The following is a 24,189-nucleotide window of genomic DNA, read 5'->3' on the forward strand; positions in this document are numbered from 1 at the left end:
GCCCCTTTGTTTTAAGTGAGACAAAATGTGCAAGTTGGCTCTACAAATTAAGAGAACTTCTAGGAGTGGTCGTAGGATATTAAACTATCACATATAATCACTTGGCAATTTTTATGTCAATTGGGGAGGAGGTAAAAGTTATTTTAACATGATTGATTTTCGTGATCAAACATTACATGTTAAATTAATGTATTGAAAAATAACATTTCCTTTTTTCAAAAAAAATAGAACTGAAATGTAAGAGGCTGATTACTTTTTTGAAAATTGTTCTATTGTTAATCCTTTTTTTGTGTGTGTGTGACTTCATATATTGGAAGCAAGTCTTATTTGGGCTGATCCTTAATACCTTAACGATTTTTGTTTTCACACAAAATACAGGTTTCTTCAGTACTACAAATTCTTAGGTATTATGAGACTGTATAGAAGGTCTTGGAAATACATAGCATCTACCACGTTCGGGAACTCCCGAAGACCACATTTAATAAATAATTGGTAAATATTTTAATGTAACTTATACCTCATTTTAGACCTGGTGTTAACTCTATTTTCTAGGTTATTCATCTTTAAGAGTAATTAAGTAGGCTAATGTAAAATTAATTCATTATAAAGTTAAGGTTAATAAGACACAAAGCTTTTCAAAGGACAAATATTAACAACAATTTTAGTAGAGGAAAAAAACTTTTCCTTAAGGAAAAAAATTCCTTAAAATTCAAGGAAAAAATTTCCAAAAATTAACAGCAATTTCAGAAGAGGAAAACAATTTTTTCCTTAAAATTCAAGGAAAGTTGCCATATTAATGAGCACAGTATCCAAAAAATAGGTGTTTTTTTTTTTTTTGATGTTCACAAACGATGCTTGTTTTTTCTTTTAATAACCAAGATGAAGCCCTCTTTCCTGATGTCTTTTATTGATATAGGACTTTTTGTCTTTAAGAAATATTTTTATTAATACCCTACTCAGTCTGCCAGAAACTGCCACAATATTTAGCGTACTAAGTTGTTTTATCATTTTCAGAAATCATTTCTCAAAATAGCCCTTGGGTGTTTGAAGGGCAGAGACTAGGTTACCTCCTCAATTTTGGAACTCCAAAGTGAGCCCTCACATCCGGGGCTTAACCTCATTACTTGTTAATTAACCTTGGCTGCGTTACAGAAATCTACCCGCCTAGTTTTACCACCTAGCAGACCGTATAATACAGTGTCGAGGATCTCTGTTAAGAGTTAAATGAGATAATCTACATGCAGCTCTTAGAACGCTGCCTGCTACATATTAAGCATTCAACATCGGATGTTATTATAATCCTTAACGTGTGCACAGAATGAGATGCCGAGTGCCTGAATGAATGTATGAATAAAAGTACATGTCACTAACTGGCGATTCATGAGGAAGGAGCCAGTTAAATTACCCCTTCGAGACGCTAAGCAAAAAGCCGTTCTTCTCACATCAAGCCACCAGCCATATCCGGAAGCACGATTTGAGCCGGGGGCGGGGCCAGCCTGGAGCAAACCGCACGTTCGGCCAATAGACACATCGCTTGGAAGACGAGCCTTCCGGCCCACCTATCGTAAAACCGCGAAAATACCGCTAATTATCGCGAGGTTTGGTCCTCCGCTCCACAGCTCCCTCTTCCCCAGCTCCTAAGAGTGCGGGTTCCGCCCCGCCCCAAGACCCCGCCTTCGACGTCCAGAGCGCCCCCCTCCACCCCCGCCTGCTGTCCCTCCGCTTGGGGTCCAGCGCCGCTGTGCTCTGAAGCGCTGTCTCTGCGGGCGCCAAGGTAAGTAGCGCAGTTGTCCGTGTCGGGTGGTGAACGTGGCAAGACCCCCTGGCCCGGCCCCAAGCTGGGTCGCCCCATAACGATCCCGCAGAAGCGTCCAGGCCGCTGTGAGCAGGACCAGGGGGCCGTCTGGGCCTTCGGTCACATCACAAGGGCTGCCGGGTCCTACTGCCCTCTGCGTCCCGCGGCCCCTGGAACCTGAGGATCCCGGTACCCGGACTGGGACATCCCTGTCGCTGGGCTCGCTTCTTCCAAACTGTAACGACCTTAGTGTCTCGCTAACTCAGGCAAAACGGCATGTGTTTTACCTGAGACGTAAGTGTTTCTTGGTACAGTACTGAGAAAGTAGCCATTTACAAATTCTTTTAATATACAGTTTAAAATGGTCTAATCTCCAGTGTTTAGGAAATGGGAATGGGGAATTGAGTACAGAGAAGTCGGTCTAAGGGATTCTTTTCCTTTAAAACACTCGGCTTAAAATGTGTGGAATTTACTTAAGATGTGTCTGGGTTTTTTAAAAGTCATAAGATAGTGTTTTACCTGTCAGAAAATTCTCATAAAAGTGCAGCTGTATACAGTTAATATTAAATATACTATGTGCTTTTGTTGTAGGTGGGAGGTATTTAAGTGAAATGAGGTAAATTATCTTGTTAAAGGCTGTATATTGCCAATGAATGCATATTGGAAAACCATGAGCATTGTTGATTGCTGGCACCTTTCAGATTTCATTTGTGTATATTTTATCTCCCAATCTGCCATTGTAGCAAGATGAATTTTAACCTGAGTAATGATGTTTGTGAGGCAGCCTTCCCAGCCAGCTCTTTCAGAACAGAGATGATCAGTTTACAGTGAGTTCTTAAACTGAATCTTCCACCAGTGAGTGTGGTTTTGGATATAGTTTTACTTGACAAAAGCAAGTCTTCCATTTGTGTAAGCTTTGCCTCCAATGTAAAAATGATAGAAGCACTGATCACATTGAAATGCCTGAAAGACTGCATTGTAGGGCAATGCACAGACTTTGCAGTTGGTCAACCTGTGTTGGAATTCTGGCGAGTTACTCTGTGAGAAACTCAGTTTCCTAATCTATAAAATGGGCTAAATAATATCTATTGCAATGCATAGTTGTAAAGATTAGCAATCTTTATGGCATGCAGCAAGTTTAGACTCTGTAAGTGGCCTTGAGATGGGTAGATGAAAAATCAGCCTTGCAGAGTTATTCCAGATGTCCTAACTTCCTCCACTCATCAGCTGTTTGAAGGCTTACTTTTAACTAGATGCAAGTATGCAAGCATGAAGAAAGCAAAATCTCGGCTCAGGATTTTACAGGTTTTTGGGTAGATTGACAGTAAACAGGTACACAAATAAATGCAAGTTTATAAATTGTGAAGACTCTGACGAATAAAACAAATAGCTGGGTTACTCTGAAACAATACCAGGGAAATACTTTGGGATGGGCAAGTGGTTTTTTACGTTGAAAGATAATGGGACATTGCTTTCCAAGGCTAAGAGGAGAGTAGCAAGTACTATGAGGAGTTTGGTAGTTTAAGGGATTAGCAACACCCAGGAGTTTGGTGAGAAGCCAGGGAAAGTGCTAGAGATAAGGATGGAGAAGTGGGTGGAGGCAGATGGTGAGGAGCCCTGAAGACTTGTTATGCTGTTTCATTTTCTAAATAAGAAACTTCTGAAAGGTTTATTCTGTAAGATGTATGTCTGAGAGAGAGACTGACATAATTAGATTTACATTTTTAAAGGTCCTCTGCTGTGATTAATGTGTCAGAAGTGACAAGGATGCAGGGAGACCAGCAACACAGTGGGCCAGCCAGAAGATGACAGTGGCTTGTGGTTTTGGCAGAAGGAGAAATGTGGATGGATTTCAGATGAGTTTTGGGGGTGGAAACCATTAACCTTGTGAATGGGAGGTGGCCGGTGAATGAGAGGATGGAATCATTCATGACTTCCAGCTTTCTGGCTTGTACAGCTGTGGGGGCTAGAGGTGTGCACCCTTTACTGAGATGGGAAAAACTGGGGAGATTTGGATTGGTAATGAAAATCAAAAGCTCTTTTTGAATGTAGTAGGTTTGAGATGCTTGTGAGACATCTAAACTGCTTCTAGTTTACTAGTTGAGTGAATAATTACCTAGAAAGTTGCACTTTCTATACAGAATGTTACTTCTCTTCCTGCCTTTTGGATTTTAGAGCTAGAGGAGAATTTAATATAATCTGTCCTGGACTCAGGCCTTTAAACTAATACATTAATTCGCTATCTCCATTTTATACGTTGGACAATGGAGGCTCAGAGGGAGTGTAATAGAATAATACAGGGTTCACATTTCCTAGTGCATGCAGTGTTTCTTCTTTCATTGAAATAATTTAAAATAATGAAACTATATGCGCCTGGATCTATTCCTTTACTATCTAATGATCTGCAAAGCTAAAAAGAAAGAGAGAGATAAAAGAAAAAAATTATAGGACAATATGTAGATACTAAAAAGTTGAAGAAAATGAAGCTGTAAGTGCTCTAGATATAAATAATATTTATTTTAATTTTTTTTTTTAAATGGAGATAGAGTCTCACTTTGTGGCCCTCAGTAGAGTGCTGTGGTGTCACATCTCACAGCAACCTCCAACTCTTGGGCTTAAGCGATTCTCTTGCCTCAGCCTCCCAAATAGCTGGGACTACAGATGCCCACCACAACACCCGGCTTTTTTTTTTTTTTTTTTTGTAGAGACACAGGGTCTCACTCTGGCTCAGGCTGGTCTGGAACCTCTGAGGTCAAGGCAATCCACCTACCTTGGCCTCCCAGAGTGCTAGGATTACAGGTGTGAGCCACCGTGCACAGCCTCTAAATAATATTTATTTTAATATATTTTATAGTCCCAGCTACTCAGGAGGCTGAGGCAAGACGATCTCTTGAGTCCAAGAGACAGGTTTCTGTGAGCTATGATTATACCAATGGTATTCTACAGAGGGCGACAGAATAGTGTGTGTGTGTGTGTACATATACACACGCACATATATGTAATCTCAAATATACGTTTTAATATTTTTGAAATGCTTTAAAGCTAAATACAAAATGAGATAGTTCAAAAAGGAAATGCAGTTTGCCACATTTGATTTTTAAGCTTTTCCTTTGACTGTGTTATGAAACTGGCCTCTGTTCTTTTAGACAAGGATTCCTATCTTGAGTCCAAAAGCTTTTTTCCACTAGGATTATATCTAATAACTAGTGAATATTGGTTTATCAAGAGTATTTGTATTATTCGTTTTAATCTCCTCCTAAATATGTGTGGCAATTTTAGTTGCTGTGAAATAAAAATATAGGATTAAATGTATAATTATCTTTTTATACCAGCAAGTAGCTCTATATGCTAACTGGTTTATACGGCTTATAACAAGTCTTATAACAATTAAATATTGTTCTCTTTATAGAAATGGACCAATTTTGACAAGATGTAGTGCTGCAGCGTGCCTAATGGAATATATTCAGTCATGGCATCTGAACTTTGTAAGACGATCTCTGTGGCAAGGCTGGAAAAGCACAAGAATTTGTTCTTAAACTATAGGAATCTGCACCATTTCCCATTGGAGTTACTGAAAGATGAGGGACTGCAGTACTTGGAAAGACTCTATATGAAAAGGAACTCCCTTACAACCTTGGTACAGTATTATACTACATTAAAAGAAATTCTTACAAATGTGGTCCTAATCAAGATATATTTTATATATCCTAAAATATTAAGATCAAGATGTATATCCCCTCTTGTTGTGTATACAGATAATATAAATACATAGGGTGTTTTCATTGGCTGTAAATTTTTCACCCAAGTCCCTGCAGGTATGAGGTTGCAGGAAGAATTGTATAGGAAAGCAAAATAGTGATGTACCACTTATAAAATTAGTCCCTATTGGACAACTCCTCTTCATATAGTGTATGCATCTATCCTGACTTGTAATTTCTTTGTGTGTTAATCTTCCTACATGAGTTTTGTTTGTTATGGCATTCAATAAACCTGTTATGAAGTAACACAAGAGGCCTGTAATCCCTGTAGTTTGGGAGGCTGAGGTGAGAGGATCACTTGAGATCCAGAGCCCAAGACTAGCCTAAGCCACATAGCGAGACCCTATCTCTACAAAAAATGGAAAGATTAGGCAGGTGTGGTGACTTGCACCTGTAGTTCCAGCTGCCTGGGAGCCTGAAATAGAGGATTGCTTGAGTCCAGGAATTTGAGGTTCCAGTGAGCTGTGATGACATCACTGTATTCTAGCCCAGGCAATGGAGCAAGGCCCGGCTCCAAAACAAAGTATACAAGAAAGCAACAGGATGCTTTGAGTTATAAGCATTAAAAAGAGAACGATTTGAAGATTAAAGTATTAAGAGAGGCATTTAATACTTTTAAGCTTAATGCAACCTTTGAGTGTTTTCTTTTCTTTTTTTTTTTGTAGAGACAGAGTCTCACTGTACCACCCTCGGGTAGAGTGCCATGACATCACACAGCTCACAGCAACATCCAACTCTTGGGCTTACACGATTCTCTTGCCTTAGCCTCCCGAGCAGCTGGGACTACAGGCGCCCGCCACAACGCCCGGCTATTTTTTGGTTGCAGTTTGGCCGGGGCTGGGTTTGAACCCGCCACCCTCGGCATATGGGGCCGGCGCCCTACTCACTGAGCCACAGGCGCCGCCCACCTTTGAGTGTTTTCAAAACAAAACATTATGATTATCCTGTGAAAATCAAATTATTTTTAAATGGACTACCATCAAATTTGTTGGAAAAACAACCAAATCTTTCGATTCATTCTTTTAATGTTTAAGAATAAGCACATAGTTTTCATTATAACTCAGATTTTATTACATATAAGATAAAGAAACTATTTAAAAATATTTTCAGCCAGGTGTGGTGGCTCATGCCTATAATCCTAGCACTCTGGGAGGCTGAGGCAGGTGGATTGCCTGAGTTCACTGGTTTGAGATCAGCCTGAGCAAGAGTGAGACCATGTCTCTAAAAATAGCCTGGCTATTTGGGAGGCTGAGGCAAGAGAATGGCTTGAGCCCAGAAGTTTGAGGTTGCTGTGAAGCTATGAAGCCATGGCACTCTACCAAGGGTGACAAAGTGAGACCCTGTCTCAAAAAAACCCCAATATTTTCAAGGGAATGTCTTAATCAAGCTTTTTATTTGATTTATTTTGTATGACCTTTTCTGGTTATTGCTAATAACTTCACTTGAATATTGTATTTTCATGCTAGTTCTTATTCATTTGAGATGATTTGTGATGTCTTATTTCTTTGTAGACTAACCCCAGTTATCATCTCTTCTCTATATCAGACTTCCCAAAATGTCTGGAAAGTATATCTTACTGGCATTATATATATGGCATGTTTTCCTGGAAAAGTTTAATATGTGTAAAATACCTATAGTGGGTAGAAAGCATTGTAAAATTTGTTTATCTTTGCTGTGTCTGGAACTAAAAGGATATGTATTTTTCATCTATAGTGTTTAGTATGTTGGTATATATGCTGAGTGTCTAGGTAGATTTTTTAAATTAGATTTTTCAGTTTATCAACTTGGAGATTCTATATATAGTTCTATGAATCCTATTTCAAAATCATCATCCCATAATGTGAAACCATATATATCTAGTGTTTTTTTTAACACTGTCAGGAAGAAGTGTATGAGAAATATTCCGTCCAGGATTAGAGCCCAAAGTGGTGTGGTGGCATATACCTGTAGCCCTAGCTACTCAATTGGCTTGGGCAGAAGGATTGCTTGAGCCAGAAGTTCCAGGCTGCAAGTGAGCTATGATCATGCCACTGCACTCCAGCAAGGGTGACAGAATGAGATCTTGTCTCTTGAAAAAAAAAAAAAGGAAAAAAAGAGATTAGAGCCCAGATATTCCCATGTGTCTGTTATTTGTATACAAATTTTAAATGGGTTACTTATTAACTATCAGTCATGGCCTACTGGGGTAGACTTTGTTCAAAGAAATTGACTCTTGGGCTTAAGTGATTCTCTTGCCTCAGCCTCCTAAGTAGCTGGGACTACAGGCCCCCACCACAATGCCTGACTATTTTTTTGTTGCAGTTCTCATTGTTGTTTTAGTTGGCCTGGGCTGGGTTCAAACCCGATAGCCTCGGTGTATGTGGCTGGCACCCTACCCACTGAGTTACGGTGCTGCCTTCCCTGCCACCTTTTTAAACATCAAAGTTTAAATTGTTTCATATGTTTATAATGATAGATACATATATTTTAATTGGTTTCTCTTAGCTGAAACAGATGATGCCTGTGTTTCAAAGAACTTTGTAAACTATAAAGTGCTGTGCAGATACCAGGGAATGGTGGGAATAGTAGCAGTTATCCCAAAGCCATCCTGTTCCCTGATCATACTGGATATAAGACCGCTTACTGCACAGTTTTTGAAAACAGATAAAACATTACTTATTTTAGAGTGCTCTAAACCAGCAACTGTTAGGGCTTTTGAAATATTTGCTATTGTTAAAATATAGTTACTGAAAGCGACTAGTATGTGGAATTTGATTTACAACTATAGTATTAGCCAAAAGGATAAAACATCATTGAAAGGATATGTTATCTCCCATACAGTATAGGCTAATTGGCCTTTTAGTTGTTTATTTTTAACAAGCTTGGGAACCTGCCAGTCATATCCATTTTCGTGTTGTTTTATTGTTTCTTGTTAACATCGTTTTATTGTGTTCAGTGCCCTCTCACGTTCTCCTCCTTTTCTTCCCAACTCCTGAGCATTTGAAGACTCTTGGTGAGAAGAGAAATTGTCACAATGTACAACCTCTACTCTCTCCATTTTGCCCTTCAAGTCATTTGCTATAGTATAGCAGGTTGTATTTGTAAGATGATTGTATGTCAAGTGTGCAGAACTTCGGGAGTGCCCATATTGAGAACTGAAGCACAGGAAAAAAGCCTTTCCATACACTTAAAAGAATAAAGTTTTTCATTTTTAGTTGCAAAAATGATATATGTCCTTATGTCAAACAACATAAACGAATATCTAGAAAGCAATGTTCTCTCTCTCTCCATCCAGTCTGTGGAGTAATCAGTGTTAATAGTTTGATTGTATCCTGCTGTCTTTGTTGATTCTGGCTGCTGTAACAAGATACCATAAATGGAGTGGTTTATAAACACAGAAATTTATTTCTTACAGTTCTGGAGTCTGGGAAATCAAAGATGGAGGTATTGGCAACTTTAGTGTCTGAGGTCTCTCTTCCTAGTTCATAGATAGCACCTTCTTATTGTGCCCTCTTGGGCCTCTTTTAAAGTGCTAATTCCATTCATGAGGGCATGACCTAATCATCTCCCGAAGGCCCTACCTCCTAATATATTCACCTTGGGGATGGTGGTGAAGATTTCAACGTGAATTTGGGGTGGGGGGACACAAACATTCAGACTATAGCATATTTCATCTTCTTGCTTGTGTTTATGTAATTATATACTCTCTTGATATATTTTTTCTTTTTTAAGAACAAAAATAGAATCATACTATGTATATTTCTCAGCAAATTTCTTTGTTCACTTCATATTATTCCACTAACCTCTAGGCCAGTATATATACTTACCTCCTTGTACGTACATGTATGTTTATAGTATTTTTAGGATAATTTCAAAAGTGGGATTGCTGGTCAAAGGGCAGACAAATTTCACATTTTAAAATAGTTTTAAGCACCCCAACTAATGGGTATAGTGTAGGGGTACCTGGCATACCTCCTGGGTGAAAGACTGAAATACAACTTGGGCTTTTCCTAACAAATGCAAACAGTGTCATCTAATCTTATGCACCCTTATGTTAATCCAAAATAAAAAATCACTTTAAGCAATATTTCATTATGTAGTATTATTTATTTATATAGCTGAGAAACCTTAATTTTTTTTCTTTTTTTTTTACATAATATGAGTTGGTTTATATAGGGATCTAGTTATGTAACTAATAGGATAAGAAGTAGTTAGGAAATATGATTTGGGTCCCTAACATTTACTTTAGAAAATGTTTTAAAGAATTTTTCTGTAATTTTTTTTTAATTACTTTAAATGTCATTCAAGAATTATAAACTCTCGGGTCCTTGTGGTAGTTTTAAGATAAATAAGATAATAGGAATAATACAAGATCTGTGTTTGTCATGTGATAGGTATTCATGTAATTGTAGAATGAATAAATAAATTAATGTAAAGTAGAACTGAGTAAGGCCTATAAGTATAAAGTTCCAGACTGAGCACCTTCAAGGGCAGGAACTGTGTCTTGAGTTTTATGTCCCCATTGCCTGACTTACTGCCTGATATTTGGAGAACACATAATTTAATTATGTCACTGAGGAGTGACTTTGGCAGGAGCTTAGAAGAGCATAATTCATTCATCATGTATTTATTGAGGTCTTACTGTATACCCAGCACTCTTCAAGGCACTAACAATAGGTAATGTCATGGAGCAGATTCTTTTGTGGAATTTTAGTTTGTTAGTATTTCAAATTAAATGCTAGCACTTCACATAAGTTGAAGGACAAGAATGAACTAAGACTCAATGGCCAAAAGTTCAGATGACAAGTCTAGCAGTGGCTTCATGGGCTCCCTAGGTGTGCTGAGCAACGCTGAGGTGGGGAAATCTAGGGAGCACAAGGAGGAACAAGGCAGTGGTGTGTCACCGCATCCAGAGCAGCTCTCCTTTTGTTTGCTTTGTATATTGGGGTTCTCTACACAGAAGTGCCCCTCGGGTGTGACGTGCAGAGGACCTCTAGGAAACATTTTCATACCCGATTTAGCAGAACTGGTTTTTTAAAAGTTCAGTAAGTTAAACAGATGCATAGAAGCTATTCTTATTTAGGTGGAGAAGAGGGAGACAGGAGTGTTGCTCAATATACAACTCCTCTCCTTCCAAGGAATTGTATATAATTTTTAGGAATCCATAGAGTGGACTAGAACATCACTGAATTAGCACAAAGTTTGTGAGAGGGGAATTGCAAAAGATAAAGCTGAGATAAGAACTCTGCAGGGGGGCCAGGTCATGCTGAATCTGAAATTATAAACCTAAAGCTCTGGTGGCTGTCTTGGCTGTGACCCCAGAGTGAAGCAAGCCGAGAGGAAGCTGATCTGAGGGGCACAGCAAGAGGCTTCCGGAGGATGTAATTTAAATGCTTAGGTGCAGCTTCCCTGCAATTAGATTTATTCCTGGACTTTCCCCATTTATTCATTTATTCATAATTCATTCATTTAACACATTTAAGGAGTGCCTATTATATTGTAGTTACCCAAGTCTATACATTTTTTTTCTCTTCTCTTCCTTCCCCTCCTTGTTCTTTTTGCTGAAATTACTTTGAAGTGGCTTTTTTTTCTCTTCTTTGAGACCAAAGAATTCTTGATTAACAATATAACTTGTAGGTTTCAGTTTGAGTAACCACCATGTGGCTGTTGCTTTAGTGGGCGAGGGAATATTAGAGGTGGACCAGGTTTGAAGAATACAGGTATTCTCAGGACCCCTGAGAGTTCTAGTACATATATATGGGAATCTGTGCCATATTGATGATAACAGAAGCTAAGGGAAGTAAGAATGAAATAATTAAAAAATTAAGAAACAAGTTCTTTTAAATTTCTACATTTGAAATTTGTGTATAAAAGATGAGAAGCAGCTGTCAAAGAGGCAGGGAAAAAAATCAAGAGTTTGATATTATGGCCAGCAAGTCTTAGAGAGCTGAGCATGCAGTTAAAAAAAAAAAAAAAAAAGGTTGATATTACGGAGGCCAGAGAGAGTGATTTAAGTTGCATCAAATAAGGTAAAGATCAATATATGTCCAAGGACTTCAGTGACACGATAGTGCTATTGAAGGGTAAAAGCTCTGGGGACTAGAATCCAAGTTAAGTGGGTTAAGTGCTGAGAAGGAGGTGAGAAAAATAGGGAGCAAGTTTAGAAGGGGGCCATCATTTACAATGATGGTTTGAGTGTGATATGCGGAGGAGGGAGGAATAGATTAAGGGAAAGGTTTCTGATGATAGCAAGGTCTGGATATGCTGGGTAGAGGGGGCTGAGGTGAAGCCATCAGTAACTGTGGGTCTTTGTAACAGGGAGAAGGAATGTAACTTAGAAGTAGCTATCACCATTTCTTCCTAACTCTGAAACTCATCAAGGGAGGAAAATTAGCAGTAGGAACATTTGAGGGCTACAGTTCCAGGAAAGGGGCAGCAAAACTTTCACTGATGGTAGCAGAACTCTGGACTGAGAGGTAACAGATCAAGGTACTAAGTGCTTAACCTCTGTTGGCCTCAGTTTCCTCATTTATAAAATAAAAGGCCACAAGAGACTTGGAGGAAAATAACACAACAAATCTCAACCTGGAAGCAGAAGTGCTTAATGGGTCTGTGAACTTCCTGAAGCAGTGAAAGAATGACTCAAGTACTGATGGCACTCTTACCAGTTGCTAATTTTATTTGTAAATATGGTTGGACAAAAAAGAGGCATCTAAATTTTAATGAAAGAGGGAGAGTTTGGCTTATGGCTCAGCAACAAGAGCAGATGGATCCTATTAAGCAATTAATCTGTGCAACAAGAGAGAATTTAACTTAAAAATTATATTCCCTTGAAATTGAAGAGCTCTGTCAATCATATTCCTGAATTAGGCTGGGGAACCAGACACAGATGAAGTGTTTTCTTTCCTGTTGGCCTAGGAAAAAACATTCCCAACTTCCTACATCAAATATTGAACAGGCAAATGATAAAAGAATACAGAGAGTAAAAACACATAAAAAGATGTTCAACTGTCAGTAGAAGAAATGGCAACAGTGATCAATTTTACCTATCAGATTGGCAAAGATGAAAAAGATTATAATATCTAATGTTAAAGATTATTAATACCCAACATTGGAAGATGTTATCACACATTCTTGGAGGGAGAATCACAAGGGTTTTGGTGGGTGATTTAACCATATCTAGCAAAATTTTACACAAGTATGTGTTTGTATCTGCATTTTTTACTTGCAAGAATTTACCCAACAGAAAAAAAAAAAGGAAACAGATCTTTATCACAGGACTGTATGTGATGAAAAATTATAAAACCTAATTTCATTAGTATTGGATTGGTTAAAATGTGACAGCAGCTAACATCGCTTGATGTTGCAGGCACTGTTACAAGCAATTTATATGTTTTATTTAATCCTTAAGATGATCCTACAAAGTGGGTACTGTTATTATCCCCATTTTATAGACAAAGAAAATAAGGCATTAAAAAAGTTGTACATCAAATATAATTATAGGTGTGGATGGGTGGAGGGTTTGGAAGAAACAGAGCCTTAAGTATTTATAGTAAAAGGGGAAGGCTCAACTATTAAGTTTCATTTATACTCTTTTCAATATTTTTATAATTGAGAATAAATTTTAGATGGTTGGACTGTAGTACCACGAGTTTTTATCAAACTCTCAAATGTTAATCAGTCTATTTGATTTACAGTGGTGGTGATGCATGTATTTATGCTGTATTGACATAGGTGACTCAATGGCTAGGCTGAGGGTGAGAGATTGACGGCGGAAAGACACACAACTACATCTACCTTTGAATTTGGTAATAGTAGGAATTGGATCAAGTGAGCATTGGAACATCTAAAGGGAAAAATAAGGAGATGGCATAAAAGAGCATCACACAACCATGTATGGTAGGAGAACCAGGGAGAGGGAATTAATTTTGTTGTTTGTTTGGTTCACATTTTGAATTCAAGTCAAGGGGTTTTGGGTTTTCCCCAGTTTGTTGGACCCTTGCAGCTTCACCTGCAATGGGATGCAGGGCCTCCAGAATCACCTTGATCGCTCTGTTCTTGAACTATCTCTACAGAAAAGCTCTCAATTATTTATTAAATTGAGTATATGAAAATAGATAAGAATGTGAAATAATAAAGCATTCTGATGATCTGTTCGTTTTAGTGTTTATATGTAATATGTGGTACAGCCCTTGAAAGCAGTAGTTACAGATTTATCCTGTCTTATTAATACATCTGTGCCTGAAAATTCAAGAGTTTTGTTACAAATCAAAGCTGTTTTCACGTTGAATTTTCAGATTTAGAAATTTTTTTCCTCATTGTTACTGTTTAACTGACAGTGGTTCCACATCAGATAGTTAAGATACGCTAGATAAGCCTCTTATACGTCATAATTTAAAGGCTCTCCTTTTTCAGAAAATGTCCCATAATTTAATTCTGTTTATTGATTTACAGAATTCTAAAGCTAGAAGGAGCTTTTCTATATTTTAGACGATTTTTCTTTTTGAAGAAACTGATTAGGAGAGATTAAAGTCACTTTTATGGCCGGTTAGAGCAAAAAACAAAGTTTCTTAATTTTTAGTCCAGTTAATTTTGGTTTCACTTTAATTCTACAGGTATTTATGGATGACTTCTTTCTAGCCTAGCATCATGTAGTTAAAATTTAACCACATTTATCCACTGTGTTGCCTGTTAAGTGAATTTTCCCAGTTAACCTCTATAAATTTACCTCTGAATTTTCCTGTGAGTTAAACTCTAACTTAAAGGAAATATTTTAGAAGCATGTATCATTCCTTCTTAATTAAAATATAGGGAACCTCAGGGTGGTGCCTGTGGCTCAAAGGAGTAGGGCACTGGCCCCATATGCCGAAGGTGGCGGGTTCAAACCCAGCCCCGGCCAAAAACAAAACAAAACAAACAAACAAACAAAAATATATATATATGGAACCTGGCTTAATCTACATTTTGTGATTCCTAGTTTCTGCCTGGAAATTTGGTGTAGGGTAGAAAGAGATGGCAGGTCTAGGAGTCTTTCCCTTATACCAACCAGCCAGACCATTTTCTTGTGTATTTGAAGGGTATTATTTGCAGCAGAAGGCTCAAAGCCCATTGCCATGTGTATGTTTTCATAAGTTTAAGTTCATATTCAAACATTCAGTGCACTATGAGTATATGAGGCACCTGTATACTGAAAGTGAAACACCAGTGTTAGCCCATGAAATCAGTTAACAAATACATACATTATGTAAATAAGGCACTTGAAATATACTAAGCTCAATAGCTTAGGACAGTGGTTCTCAACCTTCCTAATGCCATGGCCCTTTAATACAGTTCCAGTGGGTCAGGACCCACAGGTTGAGAACTGCTGGCTTAGGACATGCTCCCCCCCAAAAAAACAATTATGTTGTAAATTTGCAGAATTATTTAGGCTAGGTATAATTTTAAATGGTAGATGTGGCTTTTTGGGAATAAGTGTTTAGTATTTTGTTTGTATTTATTTTCTATTGCTTTGAAAATTATAGTTATAAAATCATACTTAGTGAAAGTGTATTAAAAAATAGAAAAGGCAATTGATTTTTCTAACCTTCAACTTTTGTTTATAATATTTATATAGCTTTCATTTTTAAATAGATAATTTTAAGATTAATACTTAATGAGGCATTTCCACAATTTTTAATGCTAGTTTTTTCTTTTCTTTTTTCTTTTTCTTGAGTCTTACTCTGTTGCCCTGGCTAGAGTGCCGTGGCATTCTTCTTGTCTCAGCCTCCCAAGAAGCTGGCCATAATGCCCAGGTAGTTTTTTATGTTTTTAGTAGAAATGGGATCTTGTTCCTGCTTAGGTTGGTCTTGAACTCATGAACTCAGGCAGTCTGCCTGCCTCAACCTCCCAGACTGCTAGGATTATAGGTATGAGCCTAGGTGCTTGGCCTAGTTTTTTCTTTTGAAAAATATTCTTGGTTATCAAGCTTTTATCAAATTCATACACATATTTCCTTTTTGTATATATACCGAATGTAAAGCATTTTTAATTTTGAATGTATTTTTGTAGTTTTTGGCAAGTTAAAAATAATTCTCTTGATATTTATTTTACATTTTTGGCAATAAAATATCTGCAGTTGTGAAAATACAATATTTAAAACTTTTAAAGTTTATATTAAGATGGTAATTTTAGTCTCTATAAATACTAAGCAAGTATTTCACTTATTTTTATGAAAAATAATCTTAAAAATTTATCATTCATACAGTTAAATAGTTCTTTTTTATGTGTTACATTTAAAAGAGTGGAATGTAAGTGGAAAAATTGATCATGAGTATAAGGATAAATTCTGCACCCTCTAATGTAGCTAGCAACACACGTGGCTAATAACATTTAAATCAAAGTGAGAGAATATTAAAAATCAGTTCCTCAGCCTCATAACTACATTTTATGTATTGAATAGCTACATGTGGCTAGTGACTGCCTTGTTGGACAACACAGATAAAGAATACTTCCATCATGACAGAAATAAAAAAAGGAAAACAAGTAACTAATGGAATGTTAGCCAAGAGACAAGACAAAGGTAAATGGTAAAGAACATTGGGGAGCAAATGGGAACTACGACTCTGGAGGCTTTTATGCTACTGTGGAAGAAGAAAGGTTGTGCTGGTTATCTATCTGTGATCCCGTTAGCCTGCTAGTGTTCCTGAGCCTTCTCTTGATAAATACTGCTCTTTCACATACATAAAAACGTAGGGACATACTGGAGGAAGAATGGGCAAATATTGCTGGCAGGAAAAGAAGTTGACTACAGTTGTTTTCGTATAGAAAACATGGTATTTAACTCATGAACCTGCTCAGAAGCAATGACGCCAGGTTATTGATCCAACAAGAAACTTTGTTGAGTGTGTTGTGGTAGGTGGTGAATGAAGTACTTTTTTCCTTTGGTACCAAAACTTCATTAACTTTTAAAAAATTAAAATGATTAAAAAATTATTGACATGAAATTGATGTAACAAAATTAAACATTTTGACATGAACAATTCATTAGCATTTAGTATATTCGTAGTGTGTGCCACCACTTGTGTCTAGTTCTAGACGTTTTCATCTCTTCAAAGTAAACCCCTTACCCATTAAGCAGTTTCTCCTAATTTCTCTTCTCCCCCAACCCCCAGCCCTGGAAACCACTAATCTGTTTTCTTTCTCTCTGGATTGTTCTATTCTGGATATTTCATACAAATGGGATCATACAATATGTATGACCTTTTGCGTTTAGCTGCTTTCGCTTAGTAAAATGTTTTCAAGGTTTATCCAAATTGTAGCATATATCAGTACTTCATTCCTTTTTATGGTTCAATAAGATTCCATTATATAGATATATATACTACCATTTGTTTACCCATTTGTTGATGGACATTTGGGCTGTTCCCACCTTTTGGCTGTTAATATTTGCTATGAACAGGATGTACATGTACCCATTTAAGGACCCGTTTTCAATTCTTTTGGTTATATAAATAAAAGAAACATTGTGGAGTCATATAGTAATTCTATGTTTAACTTCTAGAGGAACTAGTAAACTGTTTTCCACAGTGACTGAACCATTTTACATTACCACCAGCAATGTATAGTGTTCTAATTTCACCACATCCTTGCCAACACTAACGATTTTCCATTTTTTGTTTTGTCCTTATTGTTGCAGCTGTGCTAGTGGGTATAAAGTGGTACCTCATTGTGGGTTTGATTTGCATTTTCCTAATGCTAAAGATGTTAAGTATCTTTCTATGTGCTTTTTGGCTATTTGTTTATCTTCTTTGAAGAAATGTCTATTCAGATACTTGGCCCATTTTTTACTTGTCTTTTTGTTGCATTATAAGAATTCTTTTTGTATTCTAGATGCTTGATCCTTATCAGATATGTTATTTGTAAATATGTTTTGCCATTCTTTAGGTTGTCTTTTTACTTTCTTGCCAGGACCTTTAATGCACAAAAGTTTTTAATTTTGATGCAGTCCAATTTATCTATTTTTTCTTTGTTGCTTATGCTTTTGGTGTAACATTTATGAATCCATTGCCAAATCCAAGATTATGGAGACTCCTATGTTTTTTCTTTTAGCTTTTAAATTTAAGTCATTTTGAGTTAAATTTTATATGTGGTATGAATGAAATTGGTATCCAAGTTCATTCTGCTTCATTCTACTTTTCATAACTGCTATAAAACCCCAAATGCATTTAATTTGTGATTTCTTTGAAATGTGCTATTAGAGGCCAAGAAAGAGCATAGTTTGCTGATCCCTGAGTCTTAGTGGCTTCTAATAGCACAGATATTTCTCGCTCACCCTGCATTACTCTCTCAAAGCTTAAAGGCTCTGGTTTGTGGTGTCCTTACTTATGGATGAAGTGTGACCAAGCTTCCACTACCTGGAAGTCCCTGTGGAAGGGCTGAGGCCTTCTGCATCAAATCTCTGCAAGGCTTTGACTTTATTTCACTGACTAAAGCAAGTTACTTAGCCTTGGCCAGCTTGAAGAGAAGTGTAGTCCTACTAGGTGTTTGAAAGAAGAAAAGGAAGTACCCATGCCTAGCAGAGAACATCACTGCATGTGGTGGTGGTTGCAAAATATTTTAAGTATTTGTTCCAAAATACAAAATTTTTAAACAGTCCCACTTAAGGAGACTCTAAAAGTATATGGTGAAGCATCCTTGCTTAAAAATCCAAAGTAAACTTGACACTAACTGCACTTGCTGAAGTTCAGTTTTTCATTTGTAAAGAAAAATTGTTTGGCTAAATGATAATGCAAATGAGATTTAATAAAGAGACTCTTTGGCTTAATGTAGAAAAACTTTTCAAGATGTTTAGTAAGAAGTGTCATATTTATGCTCAAGGAATTTGGGTACAGATTATTCATCTGTTAAAACTTTCCTGTTTCAAAATTGTGAAAAAGAGAAGGAAGTAATAGTAATAACAGATTTGAGAAAACTAAGACTTGCTTTTATCAGGATTTTAAACTTAAAAATATGTAAAAGCTTAGTAGTTTGTTAGTCCTGTGGATTTGGGTAAACTAACTCTTGTGACATCTTAAGCATTATAGCTTAGTTATCCAGAGAGTAACAAAAACATTGACATTCATTTGTAATTGTCCAATTGCTTGCTGTATCTATCAGGGGTCCTCAAACTATGGCCCACGGGCCACATGAAGTGGTGTGATTGTATTTGTTCCCGTTTTGTTTTTTTACTTCAAAATAAGATATGTGCAGTATGCATAGGAATTTGTTCATAGTTTTTTTTTTAACTATAGTCCAGCCCCGCAACGTTCTGAGGGACAGTGAACTGGCCCCCTATTTAAAAAGTTTGAGGACCCCTGAATAAACATTAAAATGTATAGTATTTCCCATATATTAATTGAGCTATATTGCTAAAAATGAATTAGAAAGCAGAGAATGGTATAGAACACCAGTAGGTGTCAGCCATAGCCTATGCAACCAGCTGCCTATTTGCCAGATTTTTGGGAAATCTATTCATAATTGGTTTTTTGGTTTGTGTTTTTAAAGGACATTATTCTAATAAACTGCACTTTCCTCAAGGCCAGTGTACTTCTTAAATAAAAACTTAACGATACTTATTAATAAAGACAGAGGCACACTATGAGCAGCAGAGGTGTTATTTCACTGCTTAATTGTGTATATAGCTGTAGTTTAAAAGAACTGACTAGTTTGTCATGAAAAGAGGACATACAGTGCTGTCTGAGGGAGCCAAGTAGGCATCCCAAAAGAAGGACGAGGGATTGTATAATTTACCCAGATGCAATATTGATATTGTAGCAGATGAAACAGAACCAGTACTAAAAGAAACATTCCAGGGCTTTATGTAGATCATGAGTAACATTTGAAGGAGCTCATTGCACATAACTGATATCAAAACATGCCGGGGGAGGGAGGGGAAGGGGACCACAGCTTTCAGCATTTTAAAACTAAATTCAGCCTGGGTGTGGTGGCTCATGCCTATGTTCCCAGGGCTTTGGGAGGCCCAGCTGGGAGGATAATTTAAGCCCAGAAGTTTAAGGCTGCAGTGAACTATAATCACATCTTTGCACTCGAGCCTGGGCAACAGAGGAAGACCCTGTATCTAAAAATAAATAAAACTAAATACAAGAAGTTCTGGTAGAAGTGGGTATTCATTAAATACTTCATTTGCTTCAGTGATACTTGATAATTAAAAAGGACAAGGTTAGATGTCTAAAAGCAGCTTGGGATATTGTTGCTAAGTATTGTGTTTAAATACATTAACATGCCAATATGAAATTAATAATGCCATTTTCTGTTTAAAAGAAACCAGTAGATTTGTATTATATTCAGAATTTTTAAAAAAATTATTCCTTAGTATAAAATATACATCTGTTTCTTGCCACTCTCTGCAAAATCATACACTTTCATAATCTAATGTCCCAGCTATACCAAACTAATGATATTTGTGCTATTGAGTGTTTAGATTTCAAATTATATATAATTGGTTAATTACATAAAAGCTTATTCTGTATATACTACATTTTAAGATTTAATTTTTACTTTTTCAATTATAAAAGACATAACACTCATTAAATCAAATGGAGGAGTAGATGGAGAGTAGCAATTCTAATGCTTTTTGTAGTGATAATTTTCTATATGAAAAATTACTTTTTTAAATTTTGCTTTTTTATTTTGAAATAATTTCAAACATGCTTTGTTATAACAAATCTAAAACTTTCTAGTCTCCAACGTTTTAGTTTTTCTATGACACATTTGTATTTATAAAAAGAATTTTTGAAAATGTCAGATTTCTTCAGGAGTACTCTTAACAGAGTTACAGCAGAATAGATTGTGTTTAGAATTTCCCAAACATACCTCATTCTCTTTCACTTTTTCATGTGTTGCTGCTTTTGCCTATGGAAAAGCTATGCAGAACTACCTTCCTCTTCATCCCATGTCAACCTCTTATCACTTCTATCTTTCAGAACCCAAGTCAGACCTAATTTCTTCTAAAAAGTCATTCCTAATTCTTTGTTATTTATATGTAGTTTACACTACAGCTTGCTTGAATGTAGAATGGAAAAATACTCCTGACTCACTGTGCTCTTTCAGTCTTATAACTCAAATCTTTGTGTACAAGTAAATTTGGACCTTGTATGTATGAGATTACGCACACGCACACATGCAGCTGCCTTTCAGTTATCTACAGGCAGCTTTCTTCCCTACGCAGGGCCTCCAGCAGAGAGAAGCCTGCTTTCAACGTGTGAGTGGAATTATTCTAAGATTCTTTTCTTTGAGAGCTAGCACTTTGAGGGCTCTGACTCTGGGTAAGGGACATAGATTTGCTTCCTTTCTCTCTCTACGTGAAGGTCAGTTTCCTATCCCTGCCACACTACACTTCTACTCAGATTCTCAGAACCTTTGGCCTGGCCTGACACTCCCTGGGAGCACATAGGCTCCAGCTTCCTCTGTTCTTTTGGAATACATGGTTAGGTCTTGGTACCTGGGGGTCCTGGGGCTTGCCTTTAGTTTCTCTTCAGCGTAACTTGGGAGTTTGGAGGGTATATTAGTTTGCTGGGGCTGCTGTAAGAAATCACCGTAAACTGGGTATCTTAAAGCAACAGAAATTTGTTCTCTCACCGTTAGGGAGGCTAGAAGTCCAAAATCAAGGTGTGGTCAGGGTTGGCTCCTCCTCAGGGCTCTGAGGGAGAGTGTTTGGGCCTTTTTCCTAAATCTGTCCAGGCTAGCAGTCTTCCTTGGCTTAGCTCTGCATCGCTGCGGTCTCTGGCCCTGTTTCCACATGGTTTTCTTCCCTTTGTCTGTGTCTGCACATCTGTTTCCATGACCATGCAATATGAGGTTTCTGGTTTCTTTAAGGGATATTGATTTAAAGTGTTCAAATTGATAAATATAAATTGGAGTATTGTCTATGCAAGCATAAAATGCAGGACTGCTGATTTATTACTTTCACATTTTCTCAAAATTTACACTCCTCAAAGAGATACTTCATGCTTAAGCTAATTAGAAATGTTTATACATTTTTCAAAAATAAAATTTAATTCTGAGTTTTTATTTTCAGCCAGAAAACCTTGCTCAGAAGCTTCCAAACCTTGTGGAACTGTGAGTCTGTTTAATTTTTTTTTAAAAGACTGAAAATAATTTTACGTTATTTGAAAAAGGAAATACCATTTTAATATATTAATTTCTTTTGCTATCATGATCATGGTTTTCATGTAGCTAGACCTGCAATTCTGCTAAAACTAATAGTATGTTTAGTATTTTACCCTTAAAATTTGAGTTGTAAATATCTTACCTCAAGGCAATGAAGATAGGGAGAGATGCATTTTCTCAGTATAGTGCTTTTTGTCAAGAATCCTGGGTAGTCCATGTAATTCGGAAAAGCTGTTGCTATTATTCTTACTACTATGTGATCCTTGATATAAACAGGCAGACAATATATTTAAAATACATAGTAAAACTCTCTTTCCTTACATCTTCCATACTTCATTTGTTTTATTAATAGTTCTTTTTGTGATTACTTCCATAATGTTAAAGAATATGTTTATACCTTTGTTTTTTTAATGCATCAATGTTTAGTATTTATTAACTTACCACTAAGGAAGATGAATCTAGATATATTTATCTTTCTTCCTAGATGCCTTCTAATTTTTTTGCAGAAGGGTTTTCATTGCTAGTTCTTGTTCTTTTTATTATTTGACATGATTTTCAGGAGGTAGAAAAGGGAAAGCTAACTTATACCTCCATCTTCCCTGTCATTTCCTTTTGTCTCACCTTTTCATTTAGGAATATTTCAAACTAATAGAAAAGTTGAAAACATAGTGCAAACTTCTTTCCAATCATCCCCCTACCTACACATGGTTCTATAGTTTTCCTAGGATGCTTTGGAAAGAAGTTTGAATACTCAAGGAACTAAAAGTAGACCTACTGTTCAATCCTGCAATTCCTCTACTAGGTATATATCCAGATGATCAAAAATCATTTTACAACAAAGACATTTGTACCAGAATATTTATTGCAGCCCAATTCGTAATTGCCAAGACATGGAAACAGCCCAAGTGCCCATCGACCCATAAATGGATTAACGAATTGTGGTGTATGTACACCATGGAATACTATGTAGCCACAAAAAAATATGGAGACTTCACATCTTTTATGTTTACCTGGATAGGGCTGGAACATATTCTTCTTAGAATGGAATAAAAAGTATCCAGTATACTCAATACTACTATGAAATCAGTATATAGTCACCTACACATTCATATGAATGGCAAAACATAACTATAGTCCAGAAAGTAGGAGGGAGAGTATTTGGTGGGACTTCATTTAATGCAATGGTACATTTCAAAACTATTAAGAAAAGAGTATAATTGTCTTAACCACAACAAATAAGTAAGCGAGGTGATGGATGTGTTTGTTAATCAGTTCAATGTAAGCATTTCATATTATATATCAATTCAGTACACTGTACCCCATAAATGCATCAGTGTACACAGTTTTGATTTAATAAAGAAAAAAAATTTTTTAAAACCTTAGTGCAGAGAACACCCATATACCCTTCACCTCAATTTAACTTATTTTAGCATTTTGCTGTACTAATTTCAGCATTTTGCTATTTCTCTTTCTCCTGCCTACCTTTTCCTCACCCCCCCCCACACTTTTTTTTTGTGCTAAATCACTTGAAAGTAAATTGCAGGCATAATATCATTATCACACCTATGAAAGTAGTGTATTAACTCAGTATAACCAAACATTATAATTCGTGTTTAAATTATCCCAGTTTTCAAAAATTATGTCTTTTTTAAAGTAGATGTCTGAATTTATCTAATTGTTTCCTCTTGATTAGATTCCATTTAAACATTTTTGGTGGTGTTTGAACCTAAAACTTGTCTTATCAAGTTGATTTCCTTCTTTTTGTACATGTGTACTTTTTTTTTCCTGAGGTTTTGAGAGTAAGTTATATACATCATGGCTCTTTCCCTCTAAATACTTCAGTGTGTATTTCTAAGAATGAGGATGTCTTTCCATCTTTTTAGGTTTACTTTTATGTCCTTTACTTTAGGGTGCATTATAGTTTTTCTGATACAGGTTTTGAAGATTTGTGAAGTATATTCCTAAATATTTAATTTATTTTTTTCCTGCTGTTGTATATGAGTTTTCTTATCTGTTTTATCTTGTAATTGGTTAGTTACATATATATGAACATAACTGATTTTTGCATGTTAACTTTACATCCTGATATCTTGTAAAATCTTTTATTGTTTCAGTTAGTTTTATAATAGATTCTCTAGGGTTTTCCAGGTATACTCAAGTCTGAAATTACAGATAGTGTTATTTTTTTCTTTTGCAACTCTACTGCCTTTCATTATTTTCTTTAGTCTAATTGCATCAGCTAGTCCCTCCAATTGATGTAAAAGTACACTGGAGATGGTGAGGCATCTTTGCCTTCTTTCTGATCTGATGGGGAATGCCTCTAAGATTTCCTCATTTAGAAAATGCTGGCTTACATTGAAGGTATATGTAGTCTGTTGTGTTAAGCAAAAATCCATCTGAAATAATTATCCATTGCTGCTTAACACATTACTCCAAAATATAGTGATTTAAAAGAGTAAACATCTATTATCTTGTGTTTTCTGAGGCCCTAGAATCTGGGCATGGCTGGCA

General features: G+C 36.5%; 2 protein-coding genes across 4 annotated transcripts in view; one reads left to right on the forward strand and one right to left on the reverse strand.

Annotated features, from left to right (window-relative positions):
• TTC23 (tetratricopeptide repeat domain 23) overlaps window positions 1-1,467 on the reverse strand; it is a 123,351-nt gene extending 121,884 nt beyond the window's left edge. Inside the window, exon 1 of one of the 2 annotated variants that reach the window (XM_053581796.1) lies at window positions 1,406-1,467. The gene's annotated coding sequence lies outside the window, so the exon portion shown is untranslated. The remainder of the gene's footprint in view (window positions 1-1,405) is intronic. The other variant, XM_053581795.1, reaches the window with a different exon arrangement.
• Window positions 1,468-1,636: 169 nt separating this feature from the next.
• Window positions 1,637-24,189, forward strand: part of LRRC28 (leucine rich repeat containing 28) — a 159,994-nt gene continuing 137,441 nt past the window's right edge. For both annotated transcript variants that reach the window (XM_053581801.1, XM_053581802.1), the window contains exons 1-3: window positions 1,637-1,774; window positions 5,205-5,432; window positions 21,587-21,627. In XM_053581801.1, the coding sequence (XP_053437776.1) occupies window positions 5,265-5,432; window positions 21,587-21,627 (209 nt within the window). In that variant the 5' untranslated portion in view covers window positions 1,637-1,774; window positions 5,205-5,264. The remainder of the gene's footprint in view (window positions 1,775-5,204; window positions 5,433-21,586; window positions 21,628-24,189) is intronic.

This window comes from Nycticebus coucang, chromosome 2 (assembly GCF_027406575.1).
Source record: "Nycticebus coucang isolate mNycCou1 chromosome 2, mNycCou1.pri, whole genome shotgun sequence".
In the NCBI taxonomy this organism is placed as follows: Eukaryota; Metazoa; Chordata; class Mammalia; order Primates; family Lorisidae; genus Nycticebus; species Nycticebus coucang.